General features: G+C 48.2%; 1 protein-coding gene across 1 annotated transcript in view; it reads right to left on the reverse strand.

Annotated features, from left to right (window-relative positions):
• The window catches only part of ATG2B (autophagy related 2B), a 1105913-nt gene that overhangs the window by 660278 nt on the left and 426229 nt on the right, over window positions 1-19406 (reverse strand). Inside the window, exon 19 of the mRNA XM_078660122.1 lies at window positions 10580-10737. Coding sequence (XP_078516248.1) covers window positions 10580-10737 — 158 coding nt within the window. The remainder of the gene's footprint in view (window positions 1-10579; window positions 10738-19406) is intronic.

Consider the following 19406-nt stretch of genomic DNA (forward strand, 5'->3'; position numbering starts at 1 on the left):
GGCATGTCTTGGAGGCTCTCCCGAATATTATCAGGGAAGCGACTGTTGCGCATCCAGGCATAGCGGTGCAAAGCCACTGACCACGCAAGAGCACGGCCCACAAAGTCTGTGGTATCCAGGGAGGAGCGAATTGAAAAATGTGCCATCTCCTTGCCCTGAAGGACAGACGGAGTAACTCCGGGTGCAATTCCTCTGGAAGAGAAGGAAGAAGGTTAGCCATGGAGTCCCAGAGTGCGGAGGACGCACGTGCAAACACACATGTAGTGTTTAAAGTGCGGATGGACGCGCTACTAGAAGCAAAAAGCTGTCTTCCACATGCATCCAGCCACCGGGATTCTTGGGTGGGAGGAAACAACGGCAAAGTGGAGGAGTCTTGTACCCCAAAAGCTGCCTGAATTACCAGGCCCTGAGCTGTAGGGTGGAGGGACAGGCAAAGTGGATCCCCCGGGGCAGGATGGTGCCTACTAGCAATGGCTCGTCAAAACCGGGGCTCTGGAAGAGGGCCGTGCCCATGTGCCATGCAGGACTTCTAATAAAGCCCCCCCCAAGGGGTAGCAAGGGCTCCATGGTAACAGGCTTGAGATGAAGCAGATCCATTGAGGGATCAGGAATGAGGGGTACCACAGGAGGCTGAGAGCCGAGCATAGCAGCTGCCCTGTTGATAATCCGTGCATAGGTGGCCCCTAGCTCAGTAGTCACCCTAGGAGGGGACAAGAGGCTGTCGTAGGAGATGGTTGGAGACTAATCCTCCCAGTTGCCATAAAAAGCGGGCTGAGGAACGACCCAAAGGCCATGCCACACTAGGGACCTGCACCAGTGGCCCCCGACCAGGGGAAGCAGCAGCTTCCGTAAGGGCCGCAGCGGATACCGGTGTCGCCGGACACCGCTGAGGAGTCAGAAGCGAGGAATCCGGAGGGAGGTCAACCTCAGGCATGGATGCCGGTGTCGATGAACGTATGGACACCGGCGGCGATGGATGCGTCGATAGCGGCGTCGGCGGGCGCCGTGTCTGAGTCAACTGGACGTCGACGCCTCCACTGGTGACGCTACTTCGACCGGCGTCGGATCATGCATTGCCCCAGATGTGGGATCAGGCTTAGAGCCGGGTGTGGGTTTGGACGTCGAGCCAGGCTTCGGGTCCGACGTGGAGCCCGTCCGCGCAGGAAGCCACACAGGGCTATGTGTTGACTGGCGGTGTGTGCTAGAACGACCAGGACGGTCTGGGCCACGGCCCAACGTCGTCGCCTCGGGAGTCAGAGTCGGTGCACACAGCCCTGGTCGAGAAAGGATCGGCCGACGAGGGCCTGGCCTGAGTACGCTCCACCTCTGTGGGGCCCGAAGGCACGCCAGGGAGAGATGGGGACTCGAAGTAGGCCTGAAGAGCCCAGGAGTAGGCCTCCATTTGGGCACGCGTCGCTCCATCTCCTGGAAAAGGAGGGTGTGGGGAGGTGACCACCGGGCGCCCTTAGCTGACCCCTTACGAGAGGAGTGGCCACCAGCGGCACACCTACGGGAGATGGACCTCAGTGGACGCTTGTGGCTCCGCTTCCCTTTTTTAGGGTGCCGGTCACGGGAGCGGCCTCGGGAATGAGTCCCCTCTAGAGAGGGAGAGCGGTGACGAGAAGAGGCCGGGCCGGACAGCTGTGCGGCCAACAGCTTCATACGGCGTTCCCGTAGGGACTTCGGCTTCATCTGTTGACAGTCGCTGCATGCTTTGGAATCATGGTGCACACCAAGGCACCACATGCAAATAAGGTGCGGGTCAGTGACAGACTTCTGACGCGCACAGACCTCACAGGCTTTGAAGGCATTGCACACTGTACCGGTACGACACCAGCGGAGCCGAGAAGGCACAAAACTAGGCCAAGATCCGCGTCGTGACGCAGAAAAGAAGAAAACTAATGTTGGCGAGCCGGGGAGGGGCAAATATGGCTCCGCTGATGTCACCTCCATGGACAACGTCATGTTGGAGCCGTACGGCACCACCCCCCGGAGTGCAGAGATGCTGCTGCGCAAGATTTTCCGGGTCCAGTCTGATGCCTGGGGATAATCTAAGTTAAGGAATCTGCAGCTAGACGTCACTATCAGATCAATGTCGCAAGCAGGATGCAGAGCAGATGCCTCAAAATCGAAATTCTCATCTTCAGGAGCAGCAACTTCCTGTGGGACAGAGCATGCAAGAAACCTCTAAATAATACTCAACAACAAGCTGTCACGAGGAAGAAGATACACGCTGTCTCACCCACCTGCTTTCTCACCCTGCTCTTGCTTCGTAAAATCTTCAAATGGTTCCCTATCGATATCAGACGCACCGTCACCCAGGCCCTCATCACCAGCCGCCTGGACTATCGCACCTCCCTCTAGGTGGGAATCACCACTCAACGACTAAACATACTCTAGATAATCCAGAACGGCGCAGCCAGGCTTATCCTCAACCTCCAGAGTCGGACCCACACCTCCCCCCAACTCAAAGAGCTACACTGGCTCCTCGTCAACAAATGGTGCCACTTCAAACTGCTCACACACGGCAGTAAAGCCCTTCATAACTAGGGTCTAACTTACCTCAACCACAGGGTGAACTTCCACCAACCCATCTGCAAACTTCACTACTCATCCATCTTCCTGGCCCACACACCCCGCATCCGCAGCAGCAGCACCTTTTTGCAGGCCAGATCCTGGAATGGCCTCCCACTCAACCTCCACATATCTCCCACCCTGCAGGAGCTCAAGAAGGACCTGAAGACCTGCTTCTTCAACTAATTAATCTCAGCAGCAGCATCCCCGCCAGCGCCTGGATGCCCTCATGAGTGATATGCAGCGCTTTACATATCTGTTTTGATTGATTGAGGAGGCAGGATAGGACACCAAATGGTTGAACCGTTGACGCCCAACAGCAGCAAAAGAAAACAAGCATTTACAATGCAATGGTTTCGCCTTTGGAAAAGTTAGAGCTATTGGCATTGTAAATGACAACATTTTTATTTATGTGTTGGTTTTGAAAACAGATAAATAAATGGCATTGTCATTTACATTGCCATTAGCCTCTGCAGTCACTCTGCAGTCCCTAGCACTCCATAGCACTCCCTAGTCACTCTGCACTCCCTAGCCCTCCATAGTCACTCTGCACTCCCTAGCCCTCCATAGTCACTCTGCACTCCCTAGCACTCTGCACTCCCTAGCACTCCCTAGTCACTCTGCACTCCCTAGTCACTCTGCACTCCCTCGCACTCCCTTGCACTCCCTAGCAGTCCCTAGCAGTCCCTAGTCACTCTGCACTTCCTTGCACTCTGCACTCCCTAGCACTCCCTTGCACTCTGCACTCCCTAGTCACTCTGCACTCCCTAGCACTCCCTAGCATTCTGCAGTCACTCTCTGAACTATGCGCTTAAATCGCTCCTTGTGTATTTTTTAATGTCATGGCTTCTTTCTAGTCCCCCCCTGGACAATAGTTTTGACAACCCGCAGTTTTAAATGATGGTTAATATTTAATAAACATGTGCATGGTTTGTTTTACAGAAGAGGGCACGTTTCACAATGGGCAGTTATCGTTGACGCTTCCAAATTTTGCAGTGTTTTTAAATGGGCCAAAAATAATAGAACATTATTGCAATGTATGCCATCCCACATTCCAAGCGAAACAGCACCAATATTGAGGGGTACAGAAATGCTAAGCCCCCTGACTTTCTTCACTCTGCAGTGCGGCCTGTCTCGGTGCAGGAAGCATCACTCTGGAACCCTATTAACTCTTGTAGAAACAAGCGTTAGAACATTTTCTGAAATCCCAGATTGTGCATCCAACCTCTTCTGGTGGGTCCAATCGGCCAGAAAGCTTCGTCACTGTAAAAAAAAGACACGTGGGCGCCAATGTGGGGACCCCCACAGCGAGCGTTCTGGGACGGTGGACCCCTAGAGCTCCACATACAACTAAACCGAAGCATGCGTGCAATCGTCTCCGCGTTACAAAGTAGCCCTTAGCTGCTTCTGCGTCCGCCAGATTCCGTAGTGCCTTGTTTTCCATCTAGATGTTTTCGCCCCGTTTAGATAACTTTTTTCTTTTCCTGGCGAAAAGGAGGGCTGCATATCTCGCGTTGTGCAAGAAGGCACAAGTTCTTGGGAGGGGGTGCCTTGAGATGCAGGTTCTCCCAAGTCCGGAATTATGCAGCTCGGAAACTTCTGGACAACTAATGCAGGCCCGCCACACTCTGTCGACCCAAAGGACAGGCAGAGGCCTTGATTGTGAACGGCATTTCTAAAACTTTACCTTTAAATTCAAGTTTTCTTTTGCCTTGGGTGGAATCACGCATTGAAATCCAAGGAAACACCTAAAACAGCAGATCGGAATACAGGTGGGCCGTGAGATAGTACTGTGCGTGTAGGTTCATGTCCCCGAAGCTGCCTGCAGTCAGGGGGGGTGTTCCCGAACCTCTAAGTTGAAGGGGCACTTCCATGCCCCTGACTCCGGCTTCTAACTCGATAACCGCCCGTGTCTTCACCCGGCCTTAACTTGCCCCCTTCTCACTCCTGTAAGTTCACAGAATACGAACACCCTTCACCTTTGCACAGACTGACCCTTAGGGGCTGCTACCAAAGATTCAAATTGCAGCACGCGGAGAAGCAGCGACTTTTACAAACATAAACAATCAGTTTGCCGCCTCCCCGCTCAGCAGTTTAAATGGCACTTCGAGGCACCGGCAGCTGCGGCCCCACGCGAGTAAAACAAAACGAACCTGCACAAAAAGTACATCCACGAATAAGAACTCTCCCCCCATGTTCAGCAAGCCTTACCCACTCAGGAAGAAAGTGCCATCCCCCAAAAGACAGTGTGCTCCGGACACGGGGAGGAAGCACAACGTGTGAAATGGAAAAACAATCCAGCTCTAAGCTCACAGAGCCAGCCTGCACCCCATCACTTCTCCATGGCCGTGCAGGCTGCATCCCTCCCCGCCCCCATCTCCGGAGCAGCAGAGCTCTCCAGAGATGGATGGGGGGCGATCGGGGCTCCCCCTCCTCCCGGCAGGGGGAGGACCCAGGCAGCAGCGGCAGGCTTCGCCCCAGAGCCTGCCTGCCTGCACAGCCCCATAGCCCAGCACACACAGAGGAAGGTGAAGAAGGGACCTACCTACCCATAAACCCTGGAGCTGCACAGTCCACTCAGGTGCCGGCTGCCCCCCCTCTCTGGCTTTGTCGGGATATTGCAGGGTGGGGGAGGGGAGGGGGTGAACCGTTCTTTGTCTGGGAACTCCGGGGCATGTGATCCCGCATGGGCTCTCTGGTGGGCAGCGGGAGGGAGGGGGCTCGCACACGCTGGCAGGCTGCCAGGGCTGTCTGGCTTGCACAGCCTGCACTTCTGCTCTCGCCCACCCCCTCTCATTTGGAGAGGGAGCTCTTTCGCTTTTGGCCGAGGGCGGGGAGGTTCCATAAATGTGCCCGTCTGTCAGCGAAACTCCCACCCTGATAACGAACCGGTGCAGCAGAGTGCCGGAGCCATACAACTTGAGGCACACGCACCTCAGCGGGGGCTGTGCCCCTCTCGACCCCCCCGAACACATGCAAAAAAGTGCTATCCACAAAAAATGGACATGATGCCACTATCAGCGCCCTGGGCCGCCCACTTTGGACGTGTCGGCGGGCCTCCTTGCACTGAAATTCTCTGAAAAGTCGTATAATCGGAGATTGGGACAGGGGAGGTCGCACAGGTTTCTTTCCGATGTGAGCCATGGGGTGGGTTTAATTGAAGAGCCGAGAGGCGTCCCGGCAGCACTTCTTCTTCCATGTGCAAGAGTCCAATGTAGCTTTGGGGCGCACATTACATTACTGCCAGCAGGGCACCCCAATCGCGGTGTTTATACAAGTCACTGCTCCACAGCCGAGAAGGTTGTGGAAAACGCGGCAATGCAAATCTAGCTATTTAGCTGTTATTGAGAACTTTACACCAAACATGGCTTCGGGGCGCTAGAGTCAGGATGCATTAATTCACCACACTGAACAGCCAGCTGAGCGGCTCACTGACGGGAAAGCGACTGGACGCAGCGCTAGTGGATGGAGTTTCCGAGCTGCAAGAAAGAGGAAAACCCACTAACACCAAAGAGAAGCACTCACACCTGGTTATGATGGAACATTAAAATACTTTAAAAGGAAACAAGCACTCACCTGGACTTCCTCCGAAAACCCACTAACACCAAAGAGAAGCACTCACACCTTGTTATGATGGAACATTAACATACTTTAAAAGGAAACAAGCACTCACCTGGACTTCCTCCGGCGGCGGTCGGCCGCGGAATGCCCAAAACAAACCTGAACACCCAAAAAAAATAAGCCCCGCCCACCGCCGCACTGACGTGACCAAAGGGGCCGGATGAGAAAAACATCCCAGGAACGCCCACGAGTCGCCACGCAGGATGACGGACGCCTCTGTTTGCCAATGGCTAGCGTCCATTTATGGAGCTAGCCAATGGGAAACAGAGGCGGTGCCGAACATCCATACTGTTGACAAAAGTTTTCGCCCTGGGCGGAGCACTTCGTGCTCTCGCCAGGTCGAAACCTAAAAAACCCTGTTTTGCGATTCGGTAAAAGGGAGGGGCGTGTCCAGGGCACCCTTTCCTATAGGGACTCGTAAAGGTACCTAGGAATGTTTTGCAACCGAAATGTGGTAGCAAAACATTTGATTTTTTAAAGTATTCACAAACAGGAAGGTTCCCCTTTGTGAACTTACATGAAAGCGTGTTTTTTAAGAGCAGGCAGATCTCAAAAAATGAAACTCAAACATTTCATTTTTCTTTTCGAAATATAACATCTGCATTTTCAAAATTTGATTTGATAAAAGCAAACAAAGGTCTGGGTTGTTAGTGATCCCCAATGGGCCGCAAATTGTGACCTGCCTCGTGAATAATAATGAGGTGGGTCAATCAACAGCCGCTAGAATTGCGAAATGTATCAAAGACACATCAGTACATAAGTGTTTGCGATTTGCTGATTTTGAATCGCAAAAACTCACTATTACGAAATCGCAAACGGAAATATTAGCACATGTGGCCTTAAAAGGATCTATTGAAGACGAGCAGTAGGTACTGTTAGGCGCAGGTTATACATTGGAACTGTTTATGTTAAAAATCCTAGATGGATGAAAGGATGAGTTGAAATATCTGGGTGCTACCGTGTGCAGGTTACACGCATGTCTCTGCAGAATGTGCATACACCCACCGAGCTGCCACTTTTATGAAAACACAAATAAAACTCGGCATTTTCCACTTGCCCCGTGCAGCTCCTCGCGGACCCCGCCTCCAGGCGCCTTGACTCGGGAGTAGGCGCTGGCGGGGGCAGCCATGTGCGCCTGATGACCTCACTTGCGCCCAGGGCTGCGATTATGGGATTAATTAAGGTGCTAATAGAGACGCGTCGGCATTAGCGTCCGAGACGATCCCATTATAGCCCTGGGCTCTAGCGCATCGAAGCGCGGCGGCGGCGGCGCGGAGCTATCCATCACCCGCGCGCGCGGCCAGGCGTGGAAATGAATCTGTTCATTCACATTAAACATAAATAAAAGCCGCCTCTGCGCCTCCGCAGTCATGAGCCCCCCTGCGCCTTCATTTAAGGACCAGAGACCTACGCTGCTGGCATGTCCCTTTTCTATCTGTCTTGGAGATTTAATTAATGTTTTATATGAAGCGCTTACATGCGCCTCGCAGCATCGAAGCGCTGCATTTGTATTTATTGGGGCGCAAGAGTATCTATAAAAGAAGCGCAGCGCCCGGTAAACAAAACTACAGGGTGGCAGTAAAGGAATGGGTGTTCCATACATTAATATGGCGCAGACGTCACATATTATGCATAAAAAAACGCATTGCAGAGGAAGGTAAAGCGTCGGCCATTAACATACATATTTCGTCAGATCTCTTCCTTGGACATATAAATTAGAAACACATTCTTCACGGCTTAAATCGATACCCATAATACAAATCACTTTTTTCAACCTACTGAAAATAAAGAAAGAAAGGCTGGGTATCGATTCTAGTGTGGTAGTTCTGGGGGTTAATGTGCCTGCGGGCAGAGTAGTGCGTACATGTGTGTGACCGACAGTTTTCAGGCCCGGTCTCACACATGTATGCAGCACTCTGCCCGCAGGCACATTAACCCCCAGAACTACCACACTAAAATTAAACTTTGACCCCTGCAGAGTCCGCACACACCTCTGCAGCAGGGGCATTGACCCCCAGAACTATCACACTAGAATGAACCTTTGTTTCCTGCAGAGTCCGCACACACCTCTGCAGCAGGGGCATTGACCCCCAGAACTATCACACTAGAATGAACCTTTGTTTCCTGCAGAGTCCGCACACACCTCTGCAGCAGGGACATTAACCCCTAGAACTATCACACTAGAATGAACCTTTGTTTCCTGCAGAGTCCGCACACACCTCTGCAGCAGGTGCATTGACCCCCAGAACTACCACACTAGAATTAAACTTTGTCCCCTGCAGAGTCCGCACACACCTCTGCAGCAGGGACATTAACCCCTAGAACTATCACTCTAGAATGAACCTTTGTCCCCTGCAGAGTCCGCACACACCTCTGCAGCAGGGACATTAACCCCTAGAACTATCACACTAGAATGAACCTTTGTTTCCTGCAGAGTCCACACACACCTCTGCAGCAGGGGCATTAACTTACCGTGCTCTCCTACAGGGATTGAAAACTGTGGGTCTCACGAGTGCACGCACTTTCAGTTTTTCCGCCCGCAGGCACATTAACCCCCAGAGCTATCCCACTAGATTTAAATGTTTTCCCCTGCAGAGTCCGCACACACCTCTGCAGCAGGGGCATTAACTCGCGGCTATCTTACTCGTGTCACAACCTGCGAACTGGAAGCTGCGCCGAGTGCCGGAGCCCACTGAGCTATCTTAGTAGGACTGGAATCTGCGACCCCCTGAGACTTGATTCGTTCACCAGGGGCCATGTTAGAGAAAGTCTGCCCTTGTGCAAGACCCAGGGAGAGGCCTCTGCATCGAATGGGGCTGATTTTGCTCCCGAGCCGGGGAGGCAGCGGGGGCCCGGAGATGCGCGCGGTGTGCGCTGGTTCTGTACTAACACAAGAGCGCACGGAGTCCGCCCCCTCTTCAAATGTGAAATAAGTGTCTAAGCTTCAGACGCAATGAGTTAATAACTTTTATGGTTCAAGCTCCAAAAACGGTTAAAATCAGTCCTATTTCTTCAAACACATTATTCATGTCTGGGGTTTATTTGCCGTAAATCTCATTTGCGCCTGCAGATTGATTTGAACGTACGAAGTGCACTTTGTATTTGTCGCAATGGTTTTATAACTCATTTCCTTGATGTTTAAAGTGCTGAGGGGATCTTTCAGTGGCGGGGACTGGAGCAAGCTGTGCTTGTTTCATGGCATCCTCGGGTGCATGTACAAGGTCTCCACGACAATCAATCACACATTCATAAAGCGCCGACACTCACCCATGAGGGCCTCCAGGCGCTGGACGCGACAAGCTTCAAGTGCCTTTGGCCTCACGCGGGTCACCGAGACCCACAGGCCACATTTTCCACTCGCTCGCTACCACCCACGCACAACGCGCAGAGAAGCCTCTCACACTGTCACACTGAAGTGCTTAGGCGCCTCTCCAGGCAATGAGGCGCTATAGAAGCCCACCGCAGCACAACATAATTCAAGCAACGAATTGAACAAGCACTCGCACCCCCAAAAATGACAGGCATTTCTCTGAGCCATTTCCCCTGATTACGCTGCTCCCCGTGCCTCACTGGAAAGGGTTTTGTACCGCACCGTGCTCTACAATGTTTGCACACGGACAGCGGGAGGGGGGGGCGGGCGGGCACACGGACAGCGGGAGGGGGGGGCGGGCACAAGAACAGCGGGAGGGGGGGCGGGCGGCTACACGGACAGCGGGAGGGGGGGCAGGGAGGCACACGGACAGCGGGAGGGAGGGTGGTCAGAAAACAGCCAGCGGGACAGGGAACAAGACGAACAATGAACACAAACCGGTGTAAAAAAAAAAAAAGTCCACGCCCACACTGCCCACGTCTTCATGACGTTGCAGAGAGGGAAAGAATCGTCGGGAACGCCCACCAATCGCCTCGGGAAATGACGGACAGTTCTCTCTTCCAATGGCTAGCCTCCATTTATGGAGCTAGCCAATGGAAGAGAGAGGCTGAACTAAAGCACACAGTGTAAGACATGAGATTTCGCCCTGGGCGGAGCAACTGCTACGCAGTTGCAACGCCAGGGCGAAACCTAAAAAAAGGGAAAAAAAAGAGAAGAAGGACGACTACTACTATACTGGAGAATTCCGGACCCAACCACTAGATGGCACAATAATGCCCAGCATGTGAATCCAGAAAAGATTCACGCTCAAATATACCTTATGCTGTACTGCAAGTGCTCCTGAATTGTCTCTACTACTAATGGACATCTCATGAGTTTGTCGGAAAGGCAGCTCTGGCACAAATGAGTGTTTTATATTTCTATCTATGGTGGTTCCAAGAGGATAACGCAATCCTCAGAACATGACATTGACACAAAACAAAGTTCTATAAAAAAATAAGCAAAGAATATTACCATAGTGATTGACTGATTTAAACTGATTCGAGCTGTCTTTGCTGAAAGTGTTTATCAGCTGGCTAGCCACTGAAAGTCCAATACCATAAGAGAGATTTTCAAATGTCTCCACTGGAGAAGGAGCTGTAGGTTCCCACAGCAATAAATCATTGCTGATCCTAGAAATAAAACAAAAAGGAAGAATTACTTGCTGTGCCCAGATACAAGGGACGTTTAAAGAATACTCCATCTGCTTTAATCAATGGAAAAATAATGTTCAACTATCACAATGCCGTGCACACATTACTGCTTTAATAAGGTTGTAACACGAGTAAAGAGTATGTCAGTACTTTGCTACCAATATAAAACACAAGTAAATAAACATACCATGCATGGCTTCAGACATGATTGTTCTTGCCTTTTTTAGAAACAACTGTTTTACTGGATAGAAAGGAAGAATGTGCAAACAGTTCTGAGATCCTGAACAAGTTACAGGTTTGTGTCTCTTCCACCAAGTCCGTGCCTCCTGCATTGTAAAAGCTACTACAAAGTCATGGTGTGAAGTAAAGGTTACTCGTCATCTGATTAGTATAAAGGATTTTCTTTACTATGTTCGCCTAACTTTGATGTGAGCCAGAGATGAGGGGGCATTTTAAACAGTAAAAAGTGGGTTAATATTTAAAGCCTGGGCAATAGCGAGCCATTGCCTTTTCAAGGCTTTCCCTGTTTACCTTTCACATAAGTTTCACATAATAAGGCATCTGTCAGCTCCCTCTCTCAGTCCCTGCACTTTCGAGTCACACGCCCCAAGTCAAGTGGAGATGACTAATTAATGATCCGGAGAAAGGTATATGGAGGAACACAAGCATATTGTAATTTCGGAGTTGAGAGAAGATTTATGGCATGACAGTGAAAGCCGATGTCAAAAGCTAAAACACATTTTAATGGTCAGTTCCAAGCTAAACTGCAGAGCAACACATTCAAGGCAAAAACCCAAAACAGAAATTCTTGACAACATCCCTTCAGATGGAAACAATTACTAAGAACAACAGCAATCGTACTACAGACATCTGAAAAAATAGAAGCTGCTTCAGGTCTTCAAAGCTTTAAAAAATGGCTAAGGTATTCTAATAACAGCACATGTAAGCCTAACATACCAAAAACGTCAAAATGCTCACAAAAAATAAATATACAGAGTTCAAACCACATCCCTTGTAGGGAACCAGGCAGAAACAAGTACTGGTAAAGCCGTTAGGCTCGGCTTGCATGTTGAGTCCTAATGAAGATACTTTTAAAAAGCCTGCTGCAGTTAAAAACATAAAAATTAACCATTGCATCTTATACAATGCATCTATGAGATAAAAAAATTTATGCATGAAGAGTCAGTGTATTTTTTAGATGTAAAAAAGTCCCTCATACATAGAAATGCAAGCACTTCTGAGGAGGTGGAATAATACTCCACAGAGCCAATAGCATAAAGGGAGAGAAATATTCTTCTTTGACGAGCCAAAGGCCACTCTATATGTATTTTTAAGTTTTGGTAGCAATAGATTCCCGACAGCAAGACCAAACAAGCATTGGCATAGCCAATAGGTCTCGCCTTTGGGGCCTTATAAGTATTTAGTTATGCAGCACAATATCCTTCGTGCAACAACATCAACTGTTGCATGGCTAAGGCCTTTGGGACCTTATAAGAGTTTAGCCATGCAACAGTTGATGTTGTTGCACGAAGGATATTGTGCTGCATAACTAAATGCTTATAAGGCCCCACAGGCGAGACCTATGGGCTATGCCAATGCTTGTTATGTCATGTGTCTGGATGCAATAAGAGAGAACTAACAGAGAGGCGTCCAAATAGTCAAGTGGCACGCTCCTGCGCAAACCACCAAATTCTACTTCCTGTGTATTAAGCCACGTCCTTAATTACATAGGCCACAGCTTTCATAAAGAACTCTTATTTGTGCTTCTTTGGCCACGCGCCTTTTAGAGACCCGTACTTTTTTTTTATCCCACTCAAAGCACTCGATATATTTTAACGACCCCCACGTGAGTCATACTTCAGCCTATTATAGATTTACGACTCTTGGAGGGGTGAAAACATTCCTTCCTAACAAGTGACCACTGTTAGTTCATTGTGGCTCGCAGCCCATAGGGCAAAGTGGAATAAAAGGAGGTGTCTGCCTGCCTGATGCCGAAGGAACTAATTTATGTTCCAGCCGCACTGTTACTTTAAGAAAGTTTTGCTTTCACTGGTTTATTAAGTGGAGTCAGGATGTCTGACAGTGAGCACAGAGACTAAGCAAAGTAGACGAGGCAAACTGTGAAGGGAGCCGGATCGCTGGCTAAAAATAGCTATGCAACTTTCAAAACCTGTTAGAAGCTGTGCAGTTGGGAAAGACTCGACTCCTACAAATGCTGTCCCCTAAAGTTTATAAGTAGGCGAATGTCCGTCTGTTTTCTGTGCCTTTTTGGCATGCAAAACCTTTAACTACGCGTTCCCAAACCCTTTATGTTTTTCTCTCGAAATGGGCCGTGTTTTCGTAGCGATTGTGCTCCGTCAGTGTGCATGAAATTTTTATCTCTATTTAAACACAATACTAGCTGCGTTTTGCAACCCAAGAACAGGAGGGGCTGTGCTATCACCGTGGAGAAGAGGAAGGCATCGCATGCATATGTTGTAAGAGTGGGCACGAACCGCACTGACAGATCACTGAATGGATACGTTTGATCAAGCTTATTCGGTTTAATGTTATTATTAGGATGGCAATTTATTTGATTGTTCTGATAATGGGATGTGCATAGAAAGTGGGAGGGTGAGGGGAGTGCGACCAAGAATCAACAAAGCATTTCCTTTGCGGGAGCGAGACAGGGGCACCATGTGTTGCAAGTTAACCCCTTGGGTGCTCATGATGGCTCCACGCCATCATGAGTCACAGTAGGCGTGTGGTCATGACGGCGTGGTGCCGTCATGCCGCTGCGCCCTCGCGGCACTAATTCCCCGCCTCTGCGGGCGAATTAATTAACGGGCGGGGTCGTCATGAGCACACATCGCCCGTGACTCATGACTGCGTAGAGCCTCCATGAGCACCGAAGCGCCACGCCCACCTCCTAGCCCCACGCGCCGCAACGGAATTTGTGGCGCACGGAAGGGGTTAATTACAAACATATGGTGTCAAAGCTCGCTCCTGCAAGGAAATCGCCAAATGTGCATGTGTTGCCATTGAAAGCAATGCAACGCGTGCACGTTTTTAGGGCAAAAAGTGAACCGATTCCAAAAGATCTTTTTCCAGCGCATGCGCGATGCGTAGGCGAGACCTAAAAACCAATGGTGATGTATGTTGAACATTCTGTTCAACAACCCGCTGGTATTGCAACTTAATGAGAAACAAAGAAAGAAGCTCTGAGATGGGAATTCACTTTTTACAAGCAAGATTCATGGAACCAAAACTTCAAGCAAGTGAGAAGAAAAGCCAAACACAATTGAAAATAAGGAGGACACAAGAGTAGACCCCAGCTCAAATTAGTTGAAAGGATTAATGGCTCAGTTGATAGATCAAAGTACGGGCATTTAAAGCCAAGGAAAATGCTTAACTAGAAGAGATGGAGAGGATTAGGAATCTCAACCCGATCTTGGTACCATACTCGGAATATGCATATGGGGAAGGGACACTGGAGCGAGCAACGACGGCCGGCACAGCTGCATGTGCAATTTGGTAATTGCAGCCTCACCTCTTCCTCCTGTTCCTCTACTAGCCACAGCATAAGATCTGATGCTTGCAGCGCAGTTCTCATCCAGCTGCCCAGCCCAAATCTTTGCCTTGGAAAAAGAGTGAACCCAGGCTAAGAGACTGGAAAACGAGAGACCAAATAAGTTAGATGTACTAGATGGAATAGAAACCATAAGCAACTCTTCTTCAAAGTAACCATCTGGAGTTGCCAAACCACAACACAAGACCAGTGAATAATCCGGCAGCATTAAAAAAAAAACAGTCTCGAAGGAGAAACTTGCAAGAGTTGTGGATGAACCGCGGCACATAGGAGTAGTAGCAAGACAGTCAGCTATTAGTTTTGTTAGCCCAGGGCTGTTTTTTTTATCTCACATAAGGCCCCCCCTGGCCTCGGAGTATGTCCAGACTTCCAGTATGTGGGTCCCGTTATCGCGGTGCCACTAGAACCAATGTACACTTGACTGGTGAGCCCCAATCAAGGTGAAACAGGTCTTGGGTTGCTTGTGTTCAGGGTGGACCTGGCCTAGTAGAACGGACTGGACTGTTCCTACTGAAGCAAGGTCAAGACTAATTTACATATGTCTGGGTGCAGATTGAGGTGGCATGGTGGGCAAAAAAACAATGGGTTGAAATGCTAACCTAAGAAATTAGCTTCTACAAATAAGACCAATATGTGGTCTGGATGGCTAAAAAAGACGTGATGGAAAGAAGTTGAAATCGATGCTACTAGCATAAGGCGGGGCAGGCAGAAGAATGCAGACAGTGCTCATGCCCGGGATGCAATCATGCTGCACCTTCTAGACAATTTAGAGAATGAAGACACACATTTGTTATCAGACTTCAGTATTCACTGGTATATTGTACTTTCATTGTTCATGTTTTTTAATCTCATTTGCTCAAGTAATGACTTTATTCAATCGTACTCTACATTGCACAAGATTTTAACAACACAATGTCTTATGACGTAACTGCTTAAGATAACTTTCTATTATGATATGTATGATACAAATATTAAACAATGATGGATGATGAAGGAATAGGGAGGGTCAAAAATTATTGCTGCCTATCACATGCCAAAAGAAAGAAGCTTCTCTTTTGGCTTTCGGTTGTGAAGATCCCACATACACTAATAGTGGTTAAACCCAAAGGCACTCAAGCGTGCAGAAGTATGAGAGCAGGAACAAAAGCCATGAGGGCCCTTTCTGTGCAATATGGTCCACGGATGTAGAGTACAAATCCTTTACATCAAAAGGAGAACAAGTACCTCTTGCTTCGCCCATCATTGACAATTTATTACCAGAAAGACAAGTTTGCACTACATTAAAGTGCCATGATCATTACACAAGTGTCTGTCCATGTAGTTTTATACAAGCTGAATAAAATAAAAAGTAGTCTGGTATACGTTTTGCTTTGTTTTCACAAAGTCGGAATGGCCTCGAAGGGAGATGATAGTCTGAACACCAGATTTTCATCCAGCATTGTAACCAGTTGCCACAATGTGACTCTGCTTTACTTCAAAAACTGCATTCTTGTAAACGTTCTTGTTTAAGTCTTCAAATTGGGCAATGAGCTGCACTGTAGCCCATAATGAGAGTTACCCATATCAGCTATTGTGATCCCGAGGGTAGAAAGTCAAATAAGGAGTTTCTAGTATAAAAGCTTGGAGCTTTACGTTTTTTTTGGGGGGGGGGATATTTATATATCATAGAATTGCCTGATAGTAGAAACATGGGAGCAAATTATTGGGCTGGCAGGATTATTGGTCTATAACAGCTGGCCAATTTGTTTGAGCCCTTTCCTGCCATGAAAGTCATGAGGTGGTGAAAGAAAAGGGTTCTCTACACATTTATTTCTCTTTTGCCATTCTAAATCGCTAGTCAAGGCAGAGTAAGAATATTAGTGTTACAAAGCTGCCTTTTAACTAAGTTTTTCTACAGGGTAGACTTGTCTTGCAGACAAGCTCTTTCAAGTCCGACATCCTATGCTGGGCTTGGGTCACGCAGCTCTCACTAAAGGTGAAGGTGGCCCACAAAGGTGAAGACATGGTCTGCCGGAAAAAAAGGTTTGCCAGAGGGCAAACACACTTACAGAGAACAAATAGGCACCAAAACTAGAGACTGCACATCTGTCAATGGGAGAATTTAATTACTTATGACTGGTAAGAGAACAGCCTGCAGACAGGACCTCAGGTGCCAACTTGCTGACATATTGTTGAGAAGTGATACAAAGTACATTGACGACAGGAATGCAAGGCTTCCACACATCTCAAGGTTAACTACAACTATCCAGAAGGGAAAGAGACCACCAAGATCCGCAAAGAAGGTGACTTTTGTACAAAAGACAATAATGTCTGCACCAACAAATGAAAGAAGCTCTCAGAAATAGGTCTGATACAGCCGAGCAAAGACATTGATACTTAAAAAGAGGGACACCAGACACATTTGAGATCCCGTCTAAAGAATGGAAACAATAGAGGAAATGGAATGTACAGATGAGATCAACTAAAAAACACACAAGATGAGGATACGATTCAGACACTGTTTATAAACTACAGGGAAAAACAATAGATCTCATTGCAGAAGTAAGGAACCATTGATTACCTGGGAAAACTCTAGGCCCTAACATTATCAGGAGAAGAAACTGGACCTCAGGGAGTCTGACCCTAATGAGCAGCATACTACTAAGTGTTAACACTGGTACACTTCCTCCAACAACCACTAGCTAAAGTTCAGCAGGGTCATTGGGCCAATCCAAAACACATATTTGCTTTCTATGTTAGAAATGACTATGTGTATATTACTGCAATGAAATATGGAAGACAACAACAGAAGGAGGTAAGGTAAGGTAAATTTTATTGCACAGTTAATTAAAACTCACAATTTAAAATACATTGTTAAAAGAAAAAGTGGTTGCTGACGGAAATAAAAGTATAAGTATCAAAAGTTGAGATGATTCACTAGTTCTACTTCTTCTGCATTCAGGCCGTAAGTTCGAAAAATGTCCTAGGACTTGTTTCCGGCTATTGGGCAGGTGTTTCTTTTTGTGCCTCCTTGATTCTCTTTGCCACTGCATCAAGAAATTTTGTAGTTCTGCAGTTTAGTTGGATCTCGCTTGGGTTGAAGCACAGTTTAACTGCCTGTCGGCACGACCTGACCCCCTCCTGGTTCCATTTTACACGTAGTAGTGTTCTCCTTATGTCCATTAAGCTGGGACAAATACATATTATGTGAGTTAGGTCTTCCGGTCCTGCCCCGCAGAGACGGCAGGTTTGATCTTTAAGGTTCCTTTCCCATGGCGCCAGATGAGGGAGGATCGGTAGTACACCTAGTCGGAATTTTAAGAATTTCTCCTTTGTCCTTTGCTTGAAGCCGTGGTCTAAGTATGCTTGTGGTTTGAGGGTTTTATAGTCGTTTAAGACTATCCAGCCATGGGCTCTTTTCGCCAGGGTTTCTTTGTCTTCAAGTAGCGATACTATTTTCGTTGTTTTTGTTACTTGCTTTTTAAAACGTTTGTGATCTACTGAGCTGTTCCAGAGGCCGGTCAGTTCTAGGCTTTCTAGTGATTGCATCAAGTACTCTCTAGCATGTGATCGTTCACGTCTTTGCAGTTCAGTCCAGAGGTGGTTGTTTAGGGTGCCTGGCTCTCCGTTTCTGATCTTGTGCCAACATTTTATAAAGCTGCCCCTTCTTTCCACCGTTTGCTTTTGTATCCCAAATTCGAGACGAATTTGTGCTGGTGAGACATAATTAGGAAGCTGAAAGAGTGACCTGTAGGTTTTGCCGATCACTTTGTCTAGTGTCTGTGCATCCTTTCCTAGGGTTGATTCGCTCCCGTATGTTAATGTTGGTTGGAGACGAGCTCTCAGTACTTGTAGGAAGGGATCGAGCGTGTGGTCTGGCAGAATCTTCTTAAGGGGTTTCATTGCGAGATAACTCATGGTTCCTTTTTGGTAAAGTGTCTCTAGTTGGGGTTTGAATGACCCTCTGCTGTCCACCAGAACACCCAGGTACTTGTAGCACGTCACTTGGTCCTATTTGTGGCCATCCAAGAACCAGCTGTTCTTCCTGGTCTTATTGTTGTTCACTGCCATGGTTCTTGTTTTTTTCAAGTTTATGGTTAGGCCGTTACGATGTGAAAATGAGCTGGTGGTGTTTATGAGATGTTGAAGGCCTGTTGGGGTGCGGCTTATTAGAACAAGGTCGTCTGCATAAAGGAGATTGGTCAGCGTGATGTCCCCCAACCGGGGCGCGTGCGAGTTGGTTTCATCCAATTTCTCTGGGAGGTCTGCCAGGTAAAGGTTGAATAAGGTGGGGGCTAGGACGCACCCTTGTTTTAGGCCATTGTAGGTGTTGATTCGCCTTGAGAGGTGTGTCCCTTTCCCAGCTTGATCCTGATCCAGGTGTTGGTGTGGAGTAGGATGAGTTGTTTCAAGAGTAGTTCTGGAATCCCCCATTTTTTAAGTTTTTGCCATAGTTTGCCCCGGTCCACATGGTCAAACGCTGAGCTATAGTCAATGAAGCATAGGAACAGTGGGGTTTTTCCTAGTTTTGCCGCATCTGTTAGTAACGACAGAGCCATGATGTTGGTGGTTTTTCCCTGCCCTCTACAGAATCCTGTTTGAGTTGGTGGGATTATGTGCTCTGTCTCCGCCCACTGTGTCAGTTCTTCTAGTATTATGCCGGCATAGAACTTTGCCTCTATGTCCAAAAGGGCTATCAGCCGATAGTTGCCTGGGTTGCTCCTGTCTCCTTGCTTATAAATTGGACTTATAATGGAGCCTTTCCAGGATTCCGGGCATGCTTCTAGTTCCAGTATGCTAGTAAAAAGTGGAACTAGTGTGTTGCTCCAGAACTCGGTATCGTGCTTAAATATTGACGGTGGAATCCCATTAGGACCCGGGGCTCCCGCCGTTTTCCCCTTCTTTATTTGAGTTTTTAGCCTCGTCGCGGATATTTTGATGTCATAATCAGTGTTGAGTGTTGGGGTGCTGTTATCCTTTTCTCCCCTTGCCTTTTTTTCGTTGACTAGTGATCTTTTGCCTTCTGCTACGTTACTGAGCCCTTTTTCTACCTTTATTGCTGCTCTGTTCTCTTTGCTGTGGTCTCTTTTTTTTGCTGATG

Source organism: Lissotriton helveticus, chromosome 9 (assembly GCF_964261635.1).
Source record: "Lissotriton helveticus chromosome 9, aLisHel1.1, whole genome shotgun sequence".
NCBI classification, from domain to species: domain Eukaryota; kingdom Metazoa; phylum Chordata; class Amphibia; order Caudata; family Salamandridae; genus Lissotriton; species Lissotriton helveticus.